This window comes from Dipodomys ordii, unplaced genomic scaffold, assembly GCF_000151885.1.
Source record: "Dipodomys ordii isolate 6190 unplaced genomic scaffold, Dord_2.0 Scaffold151, whole genome shotgun sequence".
Taxonomy (NCBI): domain Eukaryota; kingdom Metazoa; phylum Chordata; class Mammalia; order Rodentia; family Heteromyidae; genus Dipodomys; species Dipodomys ordii.
In genome coordinates this window covers 5,466,988-5,489,962 of record NW_012267367.1, presented here as the reverse complement: position 1 = coordinate 5,489,962, position 22,975 = coordinate 5,466,988, and the positions used below count along the sequence as shown (strand labels likewise).

The 22,975-nt window shown below is 36.3% G+C and overlaps 1 protein-coding gene across 1 annotated transcript in view; it reads right to left on the bottom strand.

Annotated features, from left to right (window-relative positions):
* Rad21 (RAD21 cohesin complex component) overlaps positions 1 to 22,975 on the bottom strand; it is a 29,222-nt gene that overhangs the window by 5,575 nt on the left and 672 nt on the right. The window contains exons 2-10 of the mRNA XM_013032232.1: positions 15,319 to 15,493; positions 8,051 to 8,180; positions 6,703 to 6,802; positions 5,631 to 5,737; positions 4,865 to 5,071; positions 4,355 to 4,480; positions 3,675 to 3,797; positions 1,285 to 1,508; positions 112 to 271 (exon numbers count right to left, since the gene is read on the bottom strand). Of these exons, the coding sequence (XP_012887686.1) occupies positions 112 to 271; positions 1,285 to 1,508; positions 3,675 to 3,797; positions 4,355 to 4,480; positions 4,865 to 5,071; positions 5,631 to 5,737; positions 6,703 to 6,802; positions 8,051 to 8,180; positions 15,319 to 15,462 (1,321 nt within the window). The 5' untranslated portion in view covers positions 15,463 to 15,493. The remainder of the gene's footprint in view (positions 1 to 111; positions 272 to 1,284; positions 1,509 to 3,674; positions 3,798 to 4,354; positions 4,481 to 4,864; positions 5,072 to 5,630; positions 5,738 to 6,702; positions 6,803 to 8,050; positions 8,181 to 15,318; positions 15,494 to 22,975) is intronic.

Sequence of the window (22,975 nt, the reverse complement as noted above, 5' to 3'; positions counted from 1 at the left end):
ACTTTTACATTCCTCATTTCTTTTACTTTTGGCAAAGAAAGGGTAATATTAAGTGCTATAAGCCAAATATTAATTTCAACTTCATCTGGGAACTATCCCAACAAAACGGACCAATAACATCACGCTGTTGGTGCTGCTGCTGTTGATCTTCTCTAGGAACCTCTGGATTTTCAAATTCTTTGAGGAACTCATCCAAATTATCTGCCTCTCCTCCTTTCCTTCTTTTTCTAAGGTCTTCTGGTACAAGTGGTGTAAGACAGCGTGTAAAGAGCTATGAAAAAAATACAAGTATAAAAGAAATCATACCAACTAAAAACTCACCGACATTTCTTATCAGTTTAATGAAGTTGAAATCACTGTATATAACTTAGCATTTTTACTTAACATCATCAGAATGACAATTTCATCTTAAAAATGATTTTAAGTATAAGCTCCCAAATTGTAACAACAATTAACAGAAATAATTTATCTCAACTTTAAGCTTTCATAATCACAAACTGAAGTTATATACCAAAGCATACCAAAGTTTTATTGAGTTGTTTCATTAAACGTCATGATTATCTGAAATTTAAAATGGCTATATACTATTGTGAATTATCTCATTCTTTATCTCACCCTACTTTTAATATTTAAGTTTCTCACTACATCTTCACAGCTTTCTCCAATCTTAAAATGCTCTTTATAAATTTTGATGAGTCTATTTTACAGAACCTCCTTTAAGATGATTAACACAAGGCTGCCAATACGGAGCAGCTTCATCATAACCTTGATGGTGTGCTTCATATTACAGTAAAATTTGCTTTTATATGCACATTCCAACTTAAGGTAGAATAACAGCCTACAAACACTGCTTCACTAATTAGCACCTCTGAAACTTATTTTAGAATAGGATGGAAGCAAGATGAGGAAAAGCTAGACCTCTTTACTACATAAAAAATAAAAAGTACCTTGTATTTTATTCAGAAAACAATATCCAGAGAATATGTTTGAAGGTAGTATATATTAAGACAATACAACAAAGTTTACTATAGGCATTTGAGTAGAAATTATAAAAAATGCTAGTGGTTATTTCAGTAATGAGAAAAATTATTCCATATCTTAGATGTAGATGTCACTTACCACTATATTGCAGATAAAGTTATATACAGGATATTGGGATTTGAGAAAATGTTGGTGTGCCATACATTTGAAAAATATCAAAAGTGAATAAAAACTTTTAGAAACATTTAAGTCATGTTAAGTAAGTGTTTATTAAATAAAAATATTCCCGCAAATGGTAATTACCTTCAGTAGTCTGTTATTCCATAAAGGCTGAGCAGGTAAAGAGAAAAGTTTTTCCACTCCTCCTGTCTCTTTCCACATCATCAATTTCTTGGTGGGTGGTGCCAAATCCAAAGTTGTAACAATATCAGAATAATCACTAAGCTGGGCTCGGATGGTCTTGCTATCTAACTCTTTTACACTGTCAACAATTAGCTTCCTCTTCCTCTTGGCTTTTGTTTCTTTCACTAGAATATAGATTAAAAAAAAAAGGCCATTTTCTAGAAAGGCTAGCATGGAACATTCATACACAGACACACAGACACACACACACGTGTATGTATGTGTATATATGACCTGGTCTGTCTCCTCTGATTTTTTTTTTATTGAAAAGGTGATAAGCAGGAGGGTTACAGTTGTATAAGGTAATGAATACACTTGTTTTGAATCATTGTTACCCTATTTTTCTCCCACTTGCCTCTCCCTATTCCCTTCTCCCCAAGTTGTAAGGTTCTTATCCCACATAGTGTCAAAAGTGAGTATCAATGCTGCATTGGTACATCCTTTGTCCTGCTGTTTCTGTGATTCCCTTACATATAAAAACACATAGTACTGAAAACTAAGAGAAATGGAAAACAACAAACGACATAGAGGGCATATTAATAACTTCTTGTTTCCACATATTGGACTTGATGTTGAAATGTTTCATTATATATGGTCCTATCACAGAGCAATTGGGTTATTTGGATCCCCTGTTAAGAATATCGTAGACATATTCTAGTTCTTACAAATGATCTCCTCTGCTTTTCTACACAGTCCATTGTAGACAGTCCTTACAAAAGCAGAATGTTTTTAACTGACATTTTCTAAGTACCACTTAGAATGGAGGTTGGTATATAACAGGAATTCAACAGAAATTTACTGAGTGAATAAATATGTACAGACTTTCAGCACAAAATATTTTTTAAAATGCAAAGGCCAATATATTTTAGCCTATTTAGCGTTGTGCTGTGTACACTAGCATTAACACATTTGCCTAAGTTGGATAATATTGTGGGTTCTGATATTTCTTTGCTATGTGATCATGAAAAGAGTTATCTTGCTAAATTCAGTTTTTGGTTTGAAAAAAAGTCAACCACTTATAGCAACTGTGAAATATTCCCTTAGTGTCTGACATAGAATGAGTGCCCATAAATAGTTACAAGTACTAGTATTTTTACTGGAAAAGTTCTACTTCATATATGGCAATTGCATAAGGTCCTTGATAAAGTAGAACACATTCAAGCCCTGTTAGAGACCTGAAACACCATATATACCATACATTTTTCCATATTGGGGTTGTTATAATACTATAATACTTTCTATAATAAAGCAGGTAGCAGCTCAATTTTTCAAGTAACTTCTGGGACTAAATTCCTCAAGACTTTTATTAATTTATTTTATAATTCATGTTTTTGTAAATATAAATTTTATAAACATAAAATTTAAAATAAATTTAAATATAAAAATGAGGCATTGTATCTCAGCTTTAATAAAACATCCGTGAGATCCCTAATTAAAAAAAAAATACTGTAAGAAGTACAGACTGCCCGTCTAATGGAGTCTCTTTAGACCCCTTACATAAAGCATCAACTTCTTTCAAAGGCTTTTTCAATGTCATACACCTATCCTACCTACATTTTTCTCTGTAGTATGTTACTATCTAGCTTTAATTGTCCAGGTTTCCTTAGTTATTAGCATTGTTGATGAAGACTTGCTCATCTTTATATCTTTTTACATGTATGTATCTTAGTTCTAAATTAAAACCAGATTCACAGTAAGTTTTCTATACAACATTGTAGTCCAAGCTACAATGTTCATGGATTGGGTTATTCTCAGTAGGAAACTAAATTTTGTCCTACTTAAAAGTAAAAGCGCTGTAATTTTTATTTCAAATTTCTTTTTTGACTCAGAAGCAGCTGTCCAATTAAACAGTATGTGTTGTAACAAGCACTAACCGAAAATGACTACTACTTTTAGACTCAAGCCTATTTTCATTATTCTTAAAGTATTTTTAGATTTTCCCAAATTGTGGCTCAATTATATAGAATCTGGAACTTTAGAAGACAACTGATTAATCTTGTACTTTATTGTTAAATATCCTGTGGTGTTTTCTAATTGTTACACATGCAAACTGCTACTATCCTAAGGATCTGGAAATGACTTAAGATATGTTATTAGTAGAAAACTTGCTTTATATTTTTATACTTTATAGTAACTTATAGTCTACCAAATATTCAAATTGTAATGAAGATGGATAGATGACTATGACAAATGAGAAAATAACAATAGTAGCATACCAGTTGGAAGCCATGGACCAGAACTGGAATCTTTTCTTCTGTACATTAAGTGTATAAATCTAAAGGTTTGCTCACCAGTTATATCAATGGGCTCCAAAGCAAATGCTTCTTCCTCATTTGGAACAAGTGTAGTTTGATCAGTCATAGTTGGCATTGGTTCAACAGGATCTACTGAATCAGGACTATCAGGCCCACCCACTATAAAAACAAATGGTTACAATAGGATTACGTATAGTACATTAGCAAAGATGGAATAGAAATCCCTCTCTGTTGTGACTGGGAAGGTGGCTCAGTGGTAGAGCGCTTGCCTTGCATGCATGAGGTCCTGGGTTCAAGTCCTCAGTACCATAAGCAAAAAGAAAAAAGCTGGAAGTGGCGCTGTGGCTCAAGTGGTAGAGCGCTAGCCTTGAGCTGAAGAGCTGAGTACAGCATCCAGGCCCAGAGTTCAGGCCCCACAACCGGACCCCCTCCCACCCCCAAAAAAGAAATCCCTCTCTGAAACTGAAAGACGCACCTGTGGTACTAAAAAACAATCCCCAACCAACTACTTTTCTATATGTAAGGTAGCCCCCCAGAGTTGAATTCAGATGGGCAAAAAAAGGGAGGGCACAGTACTAATTAGAACTAGTAACCATAAGAACTGTCTCAAGGATATTAATAGTGTATACTTCAGCTTTTGTTTGTAGTTTTTGATGTGAATCTTTTTTGGCTGCCATACAATCAACCCCAGAATCACTGAAGATAAAAATGCTCACTTGATACGTTATCGTCCTCATCCATATCATCATGAGCAGGCTGCTCTGGCAACATTACTCCTGCCTCTGAGAGGGCAGGGGGATCATCAAAGATGCCACCATCGTTATTACTAATCAGTTTATCATCTGAAATACAAAATATAATTTAAATAAACTGTTTAAATTAGTGGCTTAAATTTAAACCTATTAAATTTGTAGGATTCTTTCCAAAAAAGCTTCAAGTATAAAACAAACGTATAGAACAATTACTACACATATCTAGTGCACATATTTAAGAATGTGTTTACTTAGAAATGAAAACACCAATAGTACAGTGTAAAGAGATCCAGTAAACTTTACAACCCAGACACCTTTTTCTTTACAAAAATCAGGCAAAACCAAACTTTTAGTGAACAATTCACACACACACACACACTCTCTAAGTGCGTGCTCAATATCCATAATTAGTAACTTCTCCAAAACAGCACAAATGAATAAAGAAATCACAATAACCAACTTGTGGTGACTTACCTAATATTCCACCATCATTTCCTTCTCCAAAATTATCATCTTTATATTGGTCTTCATATTCTAGATGGTTAATTTTCTCATTCAGATTGCTGGTGCTCTGTTCAGGCTCTAAGAGGAGGTTAGAAGCACTAGTGCTTACTAACATATCGTCATCCTCAAAAGCACTGCCTTCTCTCATTATTTCACGATCATCCATTCCAAAGTCACCTGAGCAAATTTTAGTCATTAGTGAGAAAGGTTTATTACAGACACTTTGCTTAAGTCTTATTTGTCTTCAAATATTAAAAACTGCTAGTTTAAAGTTTATGCTCCTAGGACATGACTAACACAATCAGACTTAGATCTAAATTTAGGTTACCATAAATAATGTTAGGTAATCTTAACTATGTTAGTTTCATTAGTGTTCAGATTTAAAACTTGTTAAAACAATGTGGCTTACTACCCATTTTAAATGATTAGATTTTCAAGCAGTGTTTACAATAATGTACCTAGATTAGATTAATGTGAGCAATACCTTCTATGTTGGGGCTTGCCACAAAAATGAAAAATGTAAGTTCTTTCATTGTGCATGAAAAGCAGGGGTATGTGAAAAATAGGTGATGATGTTTAATATACCACTTAGCAAGACAATAAACTTTTTTGAAAACAGATGAAGTATTAACTGTCAAAATCAATGTAGTAAGAAGCCTGGTTTTCTTTTTGAAATTGCTAGGAGTCTCAAACATAATTAAAACAAATGACTAGCAATTCTTTTTTCTTTTTTTACCAAAATCATTTTCTTGTAGGATACTGATGTTCCCAACTTCTTCTCTCATGGTTATCTCTTCCACTCTGCTCTGGTTCAGGCTGAACTGCTGGGCTACATCGATGTCACTTTAAAAGAAGTTCAAATATATTTTATTTTCAAGTTTCACTATAATGTATTTCTAAGAGGAACTCCTCCCACTCCCGATTGTCTCTATATACATAAACCCATCAAATTGAGAAGTCTAATATTCAGTATTTGATAAATTCCAAAACTCATCACCTAAGTGTATACGATAGAGGGAAATATGAGAAATGACAGGTTATACAGGTATGAGTTTTTACCAGGGCCAAGTAAATTACATGCTATATGAACAAGCTAAATTTACCTGGCTTTTCTACCGAAAAAATATACCCTCTCCTCCCATGTTAACACTCATCTTTAAAGTAGAGAAAAACAGTGGAGTTTGATTGTGCCAAATACTAATACAGTATGAACTAGGTTAAAAAATTGCTGTAATTAAGTGTCAGATAACTAAAAAACAAAATAACAGCAACAAACTTTGCTGTAAGTGAGGTTCTGGTATAGAGGGTTTTTGGTTATCAATTCTTCAACATGGTTATTTGAAAAGCTAGTCACAGGCTCTACCATAGTATAAGTATATGGGAAGAGGACAGGAATATACCAAATTACTCTGCATGGCCATTTCTGTTTAACTTGCTGTTTTCAAACGTATGTTCTGGCAACAATCCTTTCTTGCACTTCATAGTGACATTAATTATATTTACTTTTAAATGTGGCAAAGTAGAGCTTAGTGAAGAAATTAATCATTAGGTGACTTTAATCTGTACATTTTGAAAAACATATCATGATGCAAAAGTTACAAGTTTACTGGTGCCCTTCTGTAAAGAACCCAGACAACAGTTCAGTTTATATACATTTTGCCTTTAGTACACAATTCTATCTGAGCTGTTAAGATAGCTCTTCCTTTACTTATCTGAATGCCAAAGCATTCCAAGAAAAACTATACATTTGCAAGCCAGTAATATGCTCTTTGTAGACAAAGCTAACAAAAAACGAAAGACAGACATACTCTAAGTCTGGCAGTGGCTGATCAAAGTCGTGAAATTCTTCAGGTAAAGTAATGGCATTGTAGGCTGCTTCTCGATTTTCCTCAGGCAGGTCAACAACACCTAGGAAAGAAATGTCAAGACTGATGGCCTACCTATACCTCAGACCATCAATGGACCAAAGGGAGATAAAGTAGGAATAATTTCCTATGATAACCCATGCAAAACAGTACTCGGTTTTCTATTATCATATGCCACATTACTATTTACTTTATAAAAGAAGTCTAAGTGTTTAGTATATATTAAGCTTCAAATTTTAAGAGAATATACCATAGTTTTCTAATTTAGTGTGAAATTTAGTGTGAAATTTAATAGGGGGAAACAGGAACGACTGCAAAGGAGTACAACATATAAATTCAGATAACTATCCTAGCTGTAAGGTCCAGTTCTCTACTCATTTACCTGAACAAAAATATTAACCAAGAATTTACAAAGAACATTTAAGGAAAAGTCTGATCAAAGTATTAAACTTGTTTAAGAAAACCCCAAAGCTTAAGACTTGAGCTATCATTAAAAGTTATCACATTAACTATTAGTTTTTAGTATATGAAACTGTTAACTCAGTTCTATGTAAATTGCTAAAAAAAAAAAGGGGGGGAGATAAAAAGAATCACTCCAGCTGGACGCCAGTGGCTCACGCCTGTAATCCTAGCTACTCAGGAGGCTGAGATCTGAGGATCACGGTTCAAAGCCAGCCCAGGCAGGAAAGTCCGTGAGATTCTTATCTCCAATAAACCACTAGAAAACTGGAAGTGCACTGTACAAGCAGTAGAGCGCTCGCCTTGAGCTGAAGAGCTGAGGGATAGTGCCCAAAGCCCATAATTCAAGCTCCACAACTGACCCAAAAAAAAAAAATCACTCCAGTAAGATGTAAGTTGGTTTCCCTTCAACTACTGCCTCCCTAGACTCTGTCCTATCTGAGAATATTCCTATGCATTGCAATGAAAATAAACATGCCTATCTGGAATTTATATGTAGCAGTTCTCCACACAAAGCATAGGGATCTTATAAGAAAAGGAGGTGGAGGGCTTGGGAAGGTGCTCAGTGGTAGAGTGCTTGCCTTGCATGCATGAGGCCCTGGGTTTGATTCCTCAGCACCACATAAGCAGAAAAAGCTGGAAATGGTGCTGTGGCTCAAGTGGTAGAGCACTAGCCTTGAGCTGAAGAGCTGAGGGACAGCGCCCAGGCCCAGAGATCAGGTCCCATGACCAACCAAAAAATAAACAAATAAATAAAATCAAAACATAAAAATAAAAGGAGTTGGAGAGATGAGGGGCAGGAGAGAGGAAGAAGGAAGGACTGAAACAATACCTGGCCGAAAAGCCATCTTTATCTTAATGAATGCTTCGTTACAGTCTGCAAGAAGGTATTTGGCTTTTCTGTGATAGATTCGAACTACTCCCAGTAAGAGATGTCCTGATGTTCGCAGTGCCATCTTGACCTTTGAATAAAACATAGATTTGGTTCTGTATACAAAGCTTGCATTTTGTACTACTTATAGTGAGTTCTCACTTTCTCCTATACCTTTTATCATTTAAAGATGCCTGATAAAGTTTATATTTTCTCAACCCATGAATTCTTTGAATAGCACACCAAAATAGCCCAAACACTAATGATTTATGAATTAAAACAGATATGAAGATAGCTATGGTACACCTTAAGGAGAATATACCTTATGGATGCCAAATCAGAGCTATTTCTCCCTGCTAGCTGAGTTCTGCTAGCTTTGTTTCAAAAGCAGACATCCCCAACCTTTAAAGGATTGTTTCATTCTTGTCTGTCAATACTTGCTATCGAGTAGACAAGTTAACACTTCAGCTAACAGAAAAAAGGGTCAAGTTTGCAGGACAGTGTCTGAGAAAGATTTTCCAAATTAAAGAATGTCTGTTTTCCTTCCTTCTTGTCTTTTTGCTTGGTAAGTAGGGCAGGCTGTGGAGCTGCTTGCAAGTCACCTGTAACCATGATGATGAAATTAGAAGGACAAGAAACCCGCAAACTGGGAATGGAGAAACTTTGGGTAATATCCTTGAATTGTTTAACAAATCCTAAATTTACCTGTTTCCAAAGTTCTGATTAAGTTAACTGATTATTTTCTTTATAAACTCAATTTTCAAGTGTCTTTTACTAGTTTCTTTTCATTTTTTGGTCCAAGACAAGAACTCACCTGATGCTTTCACTCATTGGCTTGCTTGCTACTAACTGAGCCACACCTCCAATCCCAATTACTTTCTATTATTTGAATGGAAAACATACTAACCAACAAGCACATGTTACAATTCTATCTTTATTTCACTAGAAAATATATAATCGGGTCTACTTATTTCATGGTAGACCTTGATCAATATTAACTGAGATATCTAGTATGGGAGAAAAAATTAATGTTTGGGAAAATAGGACAATCTAAATACAAGTATTCAAACTTCTAGATATAAGGAACATTTAATGAGAATAAATAATCTCTAGATAATCTTCCCCAACTATGAAACATACCAAAATTCTAGGGTCACAAAATTGTTTTATTTCCTTTAGGACTCTACTTATAACTCTCATATTCTCTGCATACTTAAGGTTACTTTATGATTTACAGAATAACATGAAGTTGCTATAAATTTTTAAATATCAAAAATTTTAACAACCCAATCCATGACTTACTCTGTGATTAATTCCTACACAACAATAATTTCAAATTAAAACACTGCTTCCATGGGAAAAATAGAAATCTACTTATATTTAGTCTTATATGGTATTACCCTTGTCTATAGCAATATCCAAAAAGTGATGTTTAGCAAAGGCTTTCTAGACTTGTTTGGTTCAAAGAGGTAAAAGACTTCTAAGCAAAAGAATGTATGCATAATAAACATAATAAAACCAGATGCATTCAAGGACAGCTTTGCACAGTGTGCAAGTAGTTCTTCTAAGGAGTGAAAGAATGACCACATAGGCTTGCAGTTAACTACTCAGCTACAAATCTGACATTTACTGTAACCAACTAAACCAGTACTTTCCCAGAGGAATTGCACACTAAAACAAACATTAGAAATCTTCAGGTCAGTTTACTTAGTGAAAATGAAACTATCCTTACACACTCTTACAATAAAGAAAAAAAAATCAAGCTGGGCGCTGGTGGCTCTTGCCTGTTATCCTAGCTACTTACTCAGGAGGCTGAGATATGAGGATCTAGGATCAAAGCCAGCCCAGGGAAGGAAAGTCCATAAGACTCTTATCTCCATTTAACCAGAAAACCAGAAGTGGCATTGTGGCTCAAGTGGTAGAACACTTTCCTTAAGCTTTAGAGCTGAGGGACAGCAGCCAGGCCCAGAGTTCAAGCCTGACAACTGATTAAAAAAAAAGGTAAGTTCTTCAAGAAGTCTTAGGAAACTCATTCCTGGAATAATACTAGGTGCTAGGGAAGTTGAGATTGGGAGGATTGAGGTTCCAGGGGCAGCCTGGGTAAAAAAAGTTTGAGATTCCTACACAACCAACAAAAAGCTGGATGCGGTGACGTGTCATCCTAGCTACGTGGGAAACATTAATAAGATTACTGAGGTTCAAATTGGCCTGGGCTAAAAAATCAATACCTTATTCCAAAAGTAGTAAGAGCAAAAGGGTTGAGGACATGGCTCAGGTGGAACAGCACTTGCCTAGCGAGTGCAAAGTCCTGTGTTCAAACCCAAACAAAATGCTTAAAAATGTAAAGTGATTACTACCTTCTACATTACTCTTGAACTGTATGCCTTATAGTAGTGTGTACCCTCACAGATCACTGTCCCATATGCTTCCATAGTGCTAGTGAGGCCATACCGTACTCTGTACCTACTCTGCGAAACAGTTACCCTCTTGACACAAAACATTCTCACTATTGGCATATAGATGGTAAAGAGTAGCAGCAAGAAATCAATTTCAAAAAGTGCAACTTCCCAGGTTTCTATGTCTCAGTTAAACATATCTATTTTAAAAAATACTAAAAAAAAATACTTTATTCTCACAGTTTGACTGTAAGTATGAACTGGTAGAATCCTAATAGAAGAAACCCTCAATGGGTACCAGAAATCATAAAAATAAGTCTATTTCTTAACCCATCAATTACATTCCTGTTAAACTTAAGACTTAAAAACATATGAACAGATTTAACAAGATATGCTCACTAAATGGTTATTTTTAAAAAAGAAAACTGAAAGCCCATAATCTTATAAATTATTTTGGCATGTATCCTAGGCTTTTCTGTGTTTTAATGTGCATATGTATTGAATATATGTGCATGTCATTTTTTTCTTGTACCTATATATCTATATGTATACATACAAATGACATTGTTATAAAAACTGTATTCAAGAAGAGCCATTTACACTTGAAACATCTTTTAAAACAAAAAGCAGTTATAGGTTTATAGCAAAGCTGAGTGAAGAGTTACAGAGATTTTCCATATACTCTTTGTACAGGAATAGCCTCCTTTACCAACGTCATTTATCACAGTTGTATCTTTACTCTAATTGGAAAATGATGTCAACATACTTTTATTACCTCAAGTCCATAGCTTACATTAGGACCACTTTTAGTCTAACATTTGTTAAATATGAACATAAAGGCAAATTGTACTTTAAGGCAAATAATTGTTGCTGCCTTAAAAAGAAAAACAACAAAAAAACTCCCGTTTTCTGCTTTTATACATCCCTTCTGCTCCAACCCTGTTATCTTTTTTACTTTCCTGATGATTTTGCCTTAACCAGACTGTCTTACAGCTAAGCATCACACAGTATACAGCCTCAAATTAGCTTGCTTTTCCTAATACATGTTTATGATACCTTTATGTCTGTCCATGGTATGATAGCTTATCTTTTTTTGGGGGGGGGGGTCAGTCATGGGGCTTGAACTCAGCCTGGGCTTATTTTTTTAAAGCACAAAACAATAATTTCACTCTCTGGATATACTATAGTTGACTTTATCCACTTATCTATTGATGGGTATCTTTAGTTGCCTCCAAGTTTTAGTAATTATGAAAAAGCCCCTTCAGGTGCTTGTAAAGACTTTAAGTTTTCAACTATTTTGAGTAAATACTAAGGACCAAGGTCATTGGACTATATGAGAAGAGTGAACATAAGAAACTGCCAGGGTTGGGAATGTGGCTCAGTGGTAGAGCACTTGCCTTGCATGCATGAGGCCCTGGGTTCGATTCCTCAGCAAAGAAACTGCCAAACTCTCTTAAAATGGCCATATCATTTTTCATTCCTACTAACAATGAATGTGAAGGAGTCTTGCTCGACATCTTACCACTATTTCCTGTTAAATGTTTTGGATTTATTTTGGCCATTCTAATCTTTTAAGTAGTGGCATTTGGTTGTTTTAATTTGCATTTCTTTAATGATATTATTATTAAATGCTTTTAAATAAACTTACTTGATTTATGCCAGCTATCTGTTAAAAAGTCTTCAGTTTCCCTGCTCCTTGTTGAATTTTAAGAGTCCTTTCTGTCTTTGGTGGACAACAATTTTTCATGTATGTTTTATACAAAGATTTTTCTACCAGTCTAGATTATCTTTTCATTTTCTTGATGTCATTCACACAGAGCATTTATTTTTCTTTAGTACCAGGGATTGATATAGTACGTATATACTCTCCCACTGAGCTAGCTGTATCCCTAGACCCCAGAAATGAGCATTTTAACAAAATCTAGCTTTATTTTTTTTTAACATGGATCATGTTTTTGTGTCTTGAAAAGATATACACAGTCATTGATGTTTCATAATTATTTGCTAAAAAGACTTTTTTTTGTATCACTTATCTGTCATTCTAAATGACTATGCTGTTAGGACCATAGGACCAGAAGAGTTAAATTTCAAAAAATTAGAAATAATATAAACTATACAAGAGAAGAACTCAATAATGTTCAAACAAAACAATGAGCTATAAGCCAGATACTCTGTGTAAGAAATCCTAAGAACAAATGTGTTTTATAATTTAAAATTTTTGAGGCAGGCACTGATAGTTCACAACTTAACTTTAGCTACCTGGAATACTGAGACCTGCAGGATTGTGGCTTGAGGTCAGCCTAGGCAGAAAGGTCTAAAGGGAACATGCATGTAATGGAACATTATCATTATCCCAGTGGGAAGCCTAAGAAGGCAGATTTGGGCTCAGTTGAGAACTGAGAACCTACCCTAAAAATTATCAGCTAAAAACAGGGCAGGAGGCATGGCTCAGTGATAAGAGTACAAGTCCAGCAGGTAAGAGGTCTGAGTTCAAACTCTAATGGTGCTAAAACAAAAACCAGAACTTTCTAAATACAGCACATATGCCATATATTATAATATTCCAAAGAATATCTAGAAGCAGCTTCCTCTATAATCATACATATTATAAATACTTGAATTACTTCACTTCATCCCAGGTGAAGTCTATTTCAAGTTCTGCACTTAAGTTCTGTGGCTGACAAATTATGGTCCTATGCAACCATAATTTGAGGTACAGCTACAAATACAGCTTCTCCCCAATATAGTCTAATTACCAAATATTATAATATACAATAATACACAAAAGAAATCATGTGTATGATAGACACACTCACATAATTCTAATAGGTATAGCAAGATACTTAAGGTTTCTTTAGGTAAGAAGATCAACGTCATTTTCCCCCCTTTTGTTTGCAAAATGTTTTCATTTTATTATGTTTCTTAAATTACTACTGACTCAGAGAGAATATGATAGAAATGAACATAATATCAATCAATTCCATAAGTTATAACTGTAAACCAGTTAAAAGTCCACAACCTTTAATTCCAAGTACAAATTTTCACTTTTCTCACCTTAAAACATACATTTCCACTTTTCTAAACAAGTCTCTACTATATCCCCAAAGTTTACTGTCAAGATTCTCTGACTCTTTAAACAGCCAACAGTCATTCTAATACATTATGCCAACATAGTCCAAACTGACAAAGCTGATGATCTGGAAATCTGTTACAGGACACTTGGTACAAACATGTAGTACGTGAAAGGATCTTTAAAACATGAATATAAAGATATCTATGAATCATATTTAAATACCTTTCCTTTGAGATTTAATCCTTCAATTTTTTGGAGCGTCATAGTCTCACTATGTAGCCCAGACTGGCCTCTTAACTCAGGACCCTCTGCCTTAGCTTCCTGAGTGCTGGGATTACAGAGATATCACCATGCTTAGTCTTCATATATTTGTGATTAAAATAAGTCTAGCTATCAATAAAATGATAACTATGATAGAAGACAATTCTATAGCTGGAGTTTATTTTAAAGGTCCTTTTGACAAAGCAAAATTTCCGTATTAGTGTATTGTTTGTATAACGTAAGTGTGAAATCACTGTTTAAAAACTTAAGAGAATGGGAAGGGTAAACAAAGGAGGAGGCTGCAATGCTTGGTAAGAAATGTACGCATTATCCTGCCCATGCAATTGTAACCCCTCTGTACAGTTTGTTCACAAATAAAATAAAATAAAATTAAAAAAAAAAAAAACTTAAGAGATGTGGCTGGGAAGGTAGCTCAGTGGTAGAGCGCTTGCCTTGCATGCTCGAGGCCCTGGGTTCGATTCCTCAGCACCACATAAGCAAAATGAAAAAAAAGCCAGAAGTGACACTGTGGCTCAAGTGGTAGAGCTCTAGCCTTGAGCTGAAGAGCTGAGGGACAGCGCCCAGGCCCATAGTTCAGGCCCCACGACTGGACCCAAAAAAAAAATAAAAACAAAAACAAAACTTAAGAGATGGGGGCTGGGAAGGTGGCTCAGTGGTAGAGCGCTTGCCTTGCATACCTGAGGCACTGGGTTCGATTCCTCAGCAACACATAAGCAAAAAGAAGAAAGCCGGAAGTGGCGCTGTGACTCAAGGGTAGAGTGCTAGCCTTGAGCCGAAGAGCTGAGGGACAGCACCCAGGCCCAGAGTTCAGGCCCACAACTGGACCCAGAAAACAAACAAACAACAACAACAAAAAACTTAAGAGAGCATCAGTAACAACTACTCCTGGAACACACTTGTAAACAAAGCAAATCAAATAAGGTTACTTTAGAAGCTTTCATCCTCGTGAGAGGCAAACATAAATAAGGGAGCAAAGATTTAGTGGAAGTTCCTGCAAATGGGCACAGCAACTGCAGAAGCTTTATAAGCTTAGCATTCTTAAGAATTGGCAAGTAGACCTGTGAGGCATAGGTAAACCAAGTGGTGTAGATAGTGTCTGCTAAGCTGGGTAAGGTGGCTGGATGTGGTCCCCCCCAAAACTTCTTTTAATTAACAATAGTTCCTCATTTTGAACGTTTTGTAAATTTCTTATCACTTACACAGAAATATAAAAATACCTAGAAATAATTGCCTCATGCATATTTCTTATTAAAATAGGCAAATAAAAAATACCTGTGCACTTAAGAGAATTTGTAAAAAAAGAATATCAAACAGTTGGATCCAAACACATCTAAAGGTGATAAAAGACAAAACAATGAAAATGGGAAAAACCTATGGATTTTCATTGCCTCCAATATACAGAGATATAAAGGGCTGTTTTTTATAAGTTCTACTTCAGGTATCAATAAAGTGAATAAAAATACCAACATCAAACATACCTTTGGTGAGATGATACTTTCCACACTGCTCTCTAAATTACACTCGAACACATGGGCTTTGGTTAGCTTCTTATCCCAGTGGGCTGCCAGCCAAATTTTGGCCAGAGGCCCTCTTTTACTGAGAACAAAATGTGCGTAGAACATGGTTCTGGTTTTCTATGAAACAAGAGGAAACCTGTGGGAAGAAAAAAGTATAGTACCACATAAGAACTTAAGTATTTATGAAGTAAAAACAAACAAACAAAGACCCCTGGAAAAATCAAAGGCCTGAAGGTATAAAATGTATTTTACAAAACACAGTATTATTTTGATGGCAAGAAAAAGATCTCCAAATAATTGAGCTACAGGGAAAAGAGACGAGAATCAAATCTATTTATGCCTTATTTTAAAAACTATCGTAAAAAATTCATAAAGAATTCTTTTAGAAGTTCTATAAAGCATTAGTTTCATTTTTATCCTGATTATTGACAGAAATGGTCAGTTTACTGACCAAAACTTTCATGACAGGAGAAAAATGTCTAAGCCTAGTAATGTATGAGATCATAGGTTCAATCTCCATTATCATAAAAATAAAAATACATAAATAAATAATAAAGTCTAAGAAAAGGATTCAGGCACAGGTTTCAATGGGGTTTAAAATACCATTAAAATGAATATTGTTCAGTTAAAAGACAACTGTTACTTTGTAATAATAAACTGTTAAGCACTTCATAGTTCACTAAGCAAAGTTAATCAAGTATTCTGGTCCTATTTTTATAGGTTTAGAAAAACAGACAAAAAAGTAGAGTCTCATACACACAGAGCTTTAAAAAGAGGGAAGTGTACTTGTCTGTTGACTTTACTTTTCTGAAACTTTACTTTTCTTTCAGCAAAAGGTAGCCTGTAAACCTCAGAGATTACAGTAGCTATGCAAACTGTTATTTCCTTTATATTAATTTTCCCCTTTTACAGCTTATTTTTCCAAATAAAGTTCTGTCTATAATGTCTATGACCAGACCAACATAAGTAACATTCAGAACTATTCTAACACCATAAAATTCTGTTATACCCATCACTTGCTTCCCACCATTCCTAAACGTTGGCACCCAGCATTCTTCTGTATATTTTGAATCTTGTCATCTTGAGAATGTTATATGGTCATATGTTCTTGAGATCTATCTACTGTGTTAGCCTTTATCAATAGCACGTCTCATCTATTGCTATATAGCATTCTATGAGACAAGTAACCTACCACTGTTTAGCCTTTTACCTTTAAAAGACATTTGTTTAGGTTTTATTAATAATCAAGCTGCTATAAATATTGATTATTTAGGATAAGATTGTTTTCTCCAGGGCAATTATTCTATACTGTAACTATTTGGTAAGTATATATTAAGTTTTAATAAAATAAACACAATTATTAAGATCTCCTGAGGTTTTCTTTGGACAAGATTAGTCAACATGGAGAAATGAAATAGCTACAACTATTTCAAAGATGATGAAAATGGGAATTAGTCTATCTGACTTCAAGACTTACATACATATCTATAAGTCAGTGGCAGAAACACATTCATAGATAAGTCCAACTATTTTTTTTAAATAAAAAAATACAAAAGCAATAGAGAAAGAATAGTCTCCAACAAATAGGACTGGAGTGGCTGAACTGTCATCCACAGCCCCTCCCTCACAGAATAATCTCAACCCAAACTTACATACCATGTAAGAATTCATATTAGACCACAGACTTAAAAGAAAAACAAGGAAAAATCTTTTGGTACAAATAATGTGGTAAATTTTTTTTCCCAGATAACACACCCAAAACACAATCCATAATGGAAAACTTGTCAATAAATTAGTCAGATTCAACAATTCTTGCTCTAAGAGAATGCCCAAACACTTATAGACTGGGAAGAAATATATACAACCACATTATCTTTTTTGTGGGGGAGGGTGGGAGATGCTGCTATGGAGGCTTGAGCCCAGGGCCTGGGCACTCTCCCTTAGCATTTTGTTCATGGATGGCACCACTTTAAGGTTTTGGTGGTTAACTGGAAATGAGTGTCACAGACTTTTCTGCCAGGGCTGGCTTTGAACAAGGCTCCTCAGACCTCAGCATCCTAATTAACTAGGATTATAGGGGTCACTGGTGCTGACACAGCCAAAAATCTGACTGGGACTCAAATATGGAAACAAATCTCAAGCTCCCCCCCCAAATAATTGAATTAGAAAATGAACAAAAGAGAAATTGCCATTGCAGAAATATTCAATGCAAACAAGAACATAAAAAAATGTTCAATATGATTAGCCATTAGGAAAATGCAGACTGATGCCCAATTAGTTGACACCATATACTTATTACAGAAGTTTAAGCAAAAAACAGAAAACACTAAACACTGTTAAGAATCTCTCACGTGTGGGCTGGGAAGGTGGCTCCGTGGTAGAGCGCTTGCCTTGCATGCTCAAGGCCCTGGGTTCGATTCCTCAGCACCACATAAGCAAAAAGAAAAAAAAAAAAAGCCGGAAGTGGCGCTGTGGCTCAAGTGGTAGAGCACTAGCCTTGAGCTGAAGAGCTGAGGGACAGCGCCCAGGCCCAGAGTTCAGGCCCCACGACCGGACCCAAAAAAAAAAAAAAAAAAAAAGAATCTCTCACGTGTGCTGGTAGGTAAAAAAATCTTTGGTTAACTTACAAAATAAAAGGCCCAGAGTAATTACACTTCTTAAATTTAGGATTTGCTTATTGTATCTTCAACTAAAAGTATGCCTGTTCTTTCTAACTTGAACATATCATAGGCAAGTGATTTCTTGAATGGTAAAAATAACTGGAAAGGTGAGACGTAATGTAAACAGAGCAACAGCAAGCCTTGTTTACCATCTGGTATATTTTAATAACAAAAAGACTCCTAAGAGATCATTAATTCACAGTAATTTTCTCTGAGGTGGGGTGGGGACCTTCATTAACTGTCTAACACAGTAACCTCCTTCTCCCAAATTTGAAGTAAAAAACCAAGTACTACTAGTACACTAGAAAGAATTCAGATAAAATGCTTTTAAAAAAAAATTAGTCATGGGGCTTGAACTCAGGGCCTGGGTGCTGCCTCTGAACCTCTTTGTGCTCAAGGCTAGCACTCTACCACTTGAGCTCAAGCTCTACTTCCAGCTTTTTCTGTGTATGTGCCACTGAGGAATAGAATCCAAGATTTCATGTGTGTTAGGTGGGCACTCAACCACTAAGCCACATTCCCAGCCCCAGAACAAATGTTTTAAGGCAGGGATGAGGAAGACTGTATAATCATTTGGTACAATTGGATAAATACATACGTATGCTTTCCATACACTTCTCTTTGGCTGCTTGGGGACATCAGCCTATTTTCACAATTTTCTACGGCCTTCAAATAATGTTATAAAGATCCAAGTGACCCTGGGCAGAAAAAAAAAGTTCCTCACCCTTGCTAAAGTTTAAATATTAAATACCAACACTTCAAAAGTCCTTTATTTACCTAGTATTTTATAGATCATAATATACTGCTCCTGATGGAAGAAAAACTCCTATATTCAAATCAATGTGTCTCCTTCAAGCCTTAGAAAGGTTGTTAAAGCAAAATCTAAGCTGCCCCTGCAGTGTAATAAAAATGTAGAGAATTTTTATTAAAATCCAATGTGGCAGTGTGTTCTTAGAAATATAGTCACTGTGATATCCCAAGACACAACTTTTTGTCCCAAGTAAACAACAACAAAAAATCCTGTTTGTCATGTGACAATTACTAAATATGTATTAAATGAGTACATAAATGAGATACACCACATAATTTGACATACATAAACTGCTGGCACTATTCAACAGGTGTCAGTAGTTTGTAAGCATAGTTCAGCTGCTAGGCAGAGCACCAGGCCTAAATATTCCAGCTATGTACAGGCAGAGATTCCTAAACAGATGCCTTCTTGGCATGGGATTGGGGGGTGGGGAACAAGTAAAGCAGAGTCAGCTAAAATTAAATCTGGGAAACGATTAGCAAGAGGAAATCACTCTAGTAACTGCAGGAAGCTGAACTAAAGGAACAGTGGTGGATCAACTATTGGCTTAAATCTAAATAAAGAGAAAATGTAATCGTTGCCTTTGCAAACCAATTTTTTCTTGGTAATACTAACATTTATCCAACATTAAAAAGCCATCTCTATACTTTTTGAAGTTTCTAAATTCTGATAATTTTTTATAAAAGTGTTGGCAGAAAGCCTGAATTTGATACCACAGCAGAGCCCAACAATTCCATGAGTTCTCAATCATTTTCTAAAGCAACAAGCAACTTCTTCAATTAATCCTTAGGGAAAAAAAGTCCTGAGGACTGGCATTTTAGAATATACTAATTCAAGGAAAAGCAATTTAAGATTATTCCAAAGAAGCAAAGTCAAACTGAAGCTAAGTTTTCCTCTACAATGTCAGCCATTAGCAGTATTCAGCCCCTCTATTAGGACAGTAGTTATGTAAACTAGTGACAAGAGAAACACACACCAAATGTTTTATAATCCAATTTTCTAATAAGTGTCCTATAGGTTCATTTTACACGAGAAAACAACAAAGAAAAAATTTACATCAGTGCTCACACTTCAAACTACAACACTATGCTGCCTTGCCAGTCTAACTTTCAACAAAACATTAGAAATAGCCTACGTGATTATGACTGACCTGAAAATAATGAATACAAAATAATACCAGACAGCCGTAAGCACTGATGCAGAATTTGCACCAACTCAGGAATCTCTAAGACAAATTCCGAGTTGTTGGAAGGGCATGCATGGATAGACAGCCTTTTGCTGCTCTCACTACACATATATACATAAACAGGGTTACCCTCCTCCTCTTCAGGTTCCACATCCTAAGATTCACCCACATGTGGGCCAAAAACAACTCTGTACTGACTATGTACGCACTGTCTTCCTTTTCCTTATTCCCTAAACCATAATCACCGTTACACAAAATTTACACTGGATTAGGTATTATAAACAATCTAGAGGCTTTATAGTATGCTGGAAGATGAATGAATGTTGCTTGAAAACACTATACCACTTTATTTACGGAGCCTGAATATTCAGGTATTTTTCTGGTGATGACAGAAGGCTGGGCAGAGGCGTCCAGGTGCCTGGAACCATCTTCTGCAGATAAGCGACATCGATCCCACCTTTTACCAGAACACATGCATATCTCAGATATGTTTGGTTCTAGATTTGGATTCCCAGTACATGTATGCCTTCAAGTATTGTTTATAAAGAAATGGTAATCATAATCTGAATGACGGGGAAAATGGTACTATAAAGGTGCTCAACACAGAGTTCTGACAAACTTTCAACTGGTAAAAACAAAAGAAACGCAGTAGCCATGAAGAGGACTACTCCATGATAAAGTATGGCTGAGCTGGGCACCGGTGGCTTATGCCTGTAATCTTAGCTACTCAGGAGGATGAGATCTGAGGATATCGGTTCAAAACCAGCAGGGGCAGAAGGTCCCTGAGACTCTTATCACCAATAAACCACCAGAAAACTGGACGTGGTGCTGTAGCTCAAGTGGTAGAACACTTGCCTCGAGCTGAAGAGCTGAGGGCCAGCGCCCAGGCCCAGAGTCCAAGCCTCACGACTGACCCCCCCCTCCCCCCGTAAAGGAAGAAAGGCAGGCAGGTAGGCAGATAAAATATGGTTACTTTTGACCTGTAGTTGTTTGAATCCACCACCTATGTTGAACCCTACAAACCTGGAGCCAATGTATACACTTAAAATCTGCTTGAACAAGTATAAAATATCTACACAGTACACACAAAAAAGTACCAATCATCCATTTTTGCAAAGTAGATCTTCAGGGAAAGTGAGATGTATCTTTTTGTACTGCCTGACATACATACTTATACACACATAATACTAACAGTTCAAGCACCTTGCTTAACAGTAACAAACAGATGAACTTGGGCATACATACACATCACTTATTCAAAGTAGTAATGGCCACACTGGAAATCAAGACAAAATCTGCTTTGCCCTTAACTAGCAAGTTAAGCATTTAACCTCTATACTATAAAAGAATGGTGTTTGGGAGTTTCCTAACCTTGGAAAATGTGGAAAGTTAACATATATGAAAATAAGACCCCTTTGAGGTGTAGAGGGAGGAGGAAGAGTAAGTAGGCTTTTCTAAATTTGCACACTGCAGCTTCACTCCCGTTTAGTCCTAGTATTAGATCCAGGGTTTTCACATTTAAGACAGGCCTAGATTTAAATTCAGTCTTTTCTTTACATGGTTGTTTCTTTCTTTTTCTTTTTTTGGGGGGGTCCGGTCGTGGGGCCTGAACTCTGGGCCTGGGGGCTGTCCCTCAGCTCTTCAGCTCAAGGCTAGTGCACTACCACTTGAGTCAGAGCACCACTTCCGGCTTTTTTCTTTTTGCTTACGTGGTGCTGAGGAATGGAACCCAGGGCCTCATGCATACAAGGCAACCGCTCTACCACTGAGCCACCTTCCCACCCCCTACATGGCTACTTCTAAAGGTGAATAAGTTCTGAACTTAACAGGTTTGTAACTTTAGCAATCATGAAGCCCAGGCAGAAGAGGGGATCTCCAGTTGGAGGCCAGCCTGGGCTAGACAAGAAGATTTGTCTCCTATCTCAAAACAAAGCAATAATAAAATCTGAATCTTTAGCTTTCTCATCTAAAAAGTGGGAATACTTACTAAGAATACTTTTAAAAATCATGTTACAGTGCATCTAACTAGTGCCATAGCTGATGCAAATAGTAACTTTGAAAGATATACATCACTCAGCCAGCACAATGTCTATTATATCACAAAACAATTTCTCAAGAATCTCAACTTTAATACTCTACCTCATACACAATCCCAAGTAGACAACTTCGTTTTATGCATACTAATATACTGCCTTTATAGATATAGCAACAGTAAAGATTATGCTCTACTGAAATAACTTGTGCACAGACTGCACTATGTCCATTAGTTATACACTGCTGTTACCTTTTCAGCACTGTCAAATAATTTAATCATCGGCCACTGCTTTCATCCTTATCAACCTTCTCAAAAGCGTTTTGCGACTTCCAACATTAAACAAAGGTGTTTAGTGACTTTTACTACTTGGGAAAGTTTCTTCGGCTAGTCTCTCTGGCAATTATTTTCAGTAAGAAAACAGGATTCTCCTTCCCTGAAAACCGATGGTTACTGGATACCAATGGTTAACTGTATTCTAAGTCGAGTGACAGCAAATACTTTCCCTGGTGAAGAGAGCCCTTCACAACACCCATGCTTTTGGAACGTGGAAGACAGCCTAAGAAATCAGACGGATCTGGGAACGAAGACTGACCAAACCAACCCCTCTTTCTTTCTTCCAAGTTTGAAGGCCGCTAAGTCTGGCACCTTAACAGGACAGAGTCCTGTGGAGAGATGCGAGAGCATCTCCACCGCACCCCACAACTTATAAGAAAAAGTTAAAAGTTAAAGAAAAGTTAAACTGAAAGCTGTTCTACTCGTGTCCTACGACACTCAGAGGCGAGTTCTTGTCTCCTTTCCCACCGATCTAATCTGTGTGTGTGTCCAACCTGAGAGTTTCTTTTAAGTGGGTGGGAAGCGGCAGCCAGTGGTTGGGGAGCGCCCTCCCCCCGCCCCCCCCCGGCCCCGCGCGCTCCCGACCCCCCGCG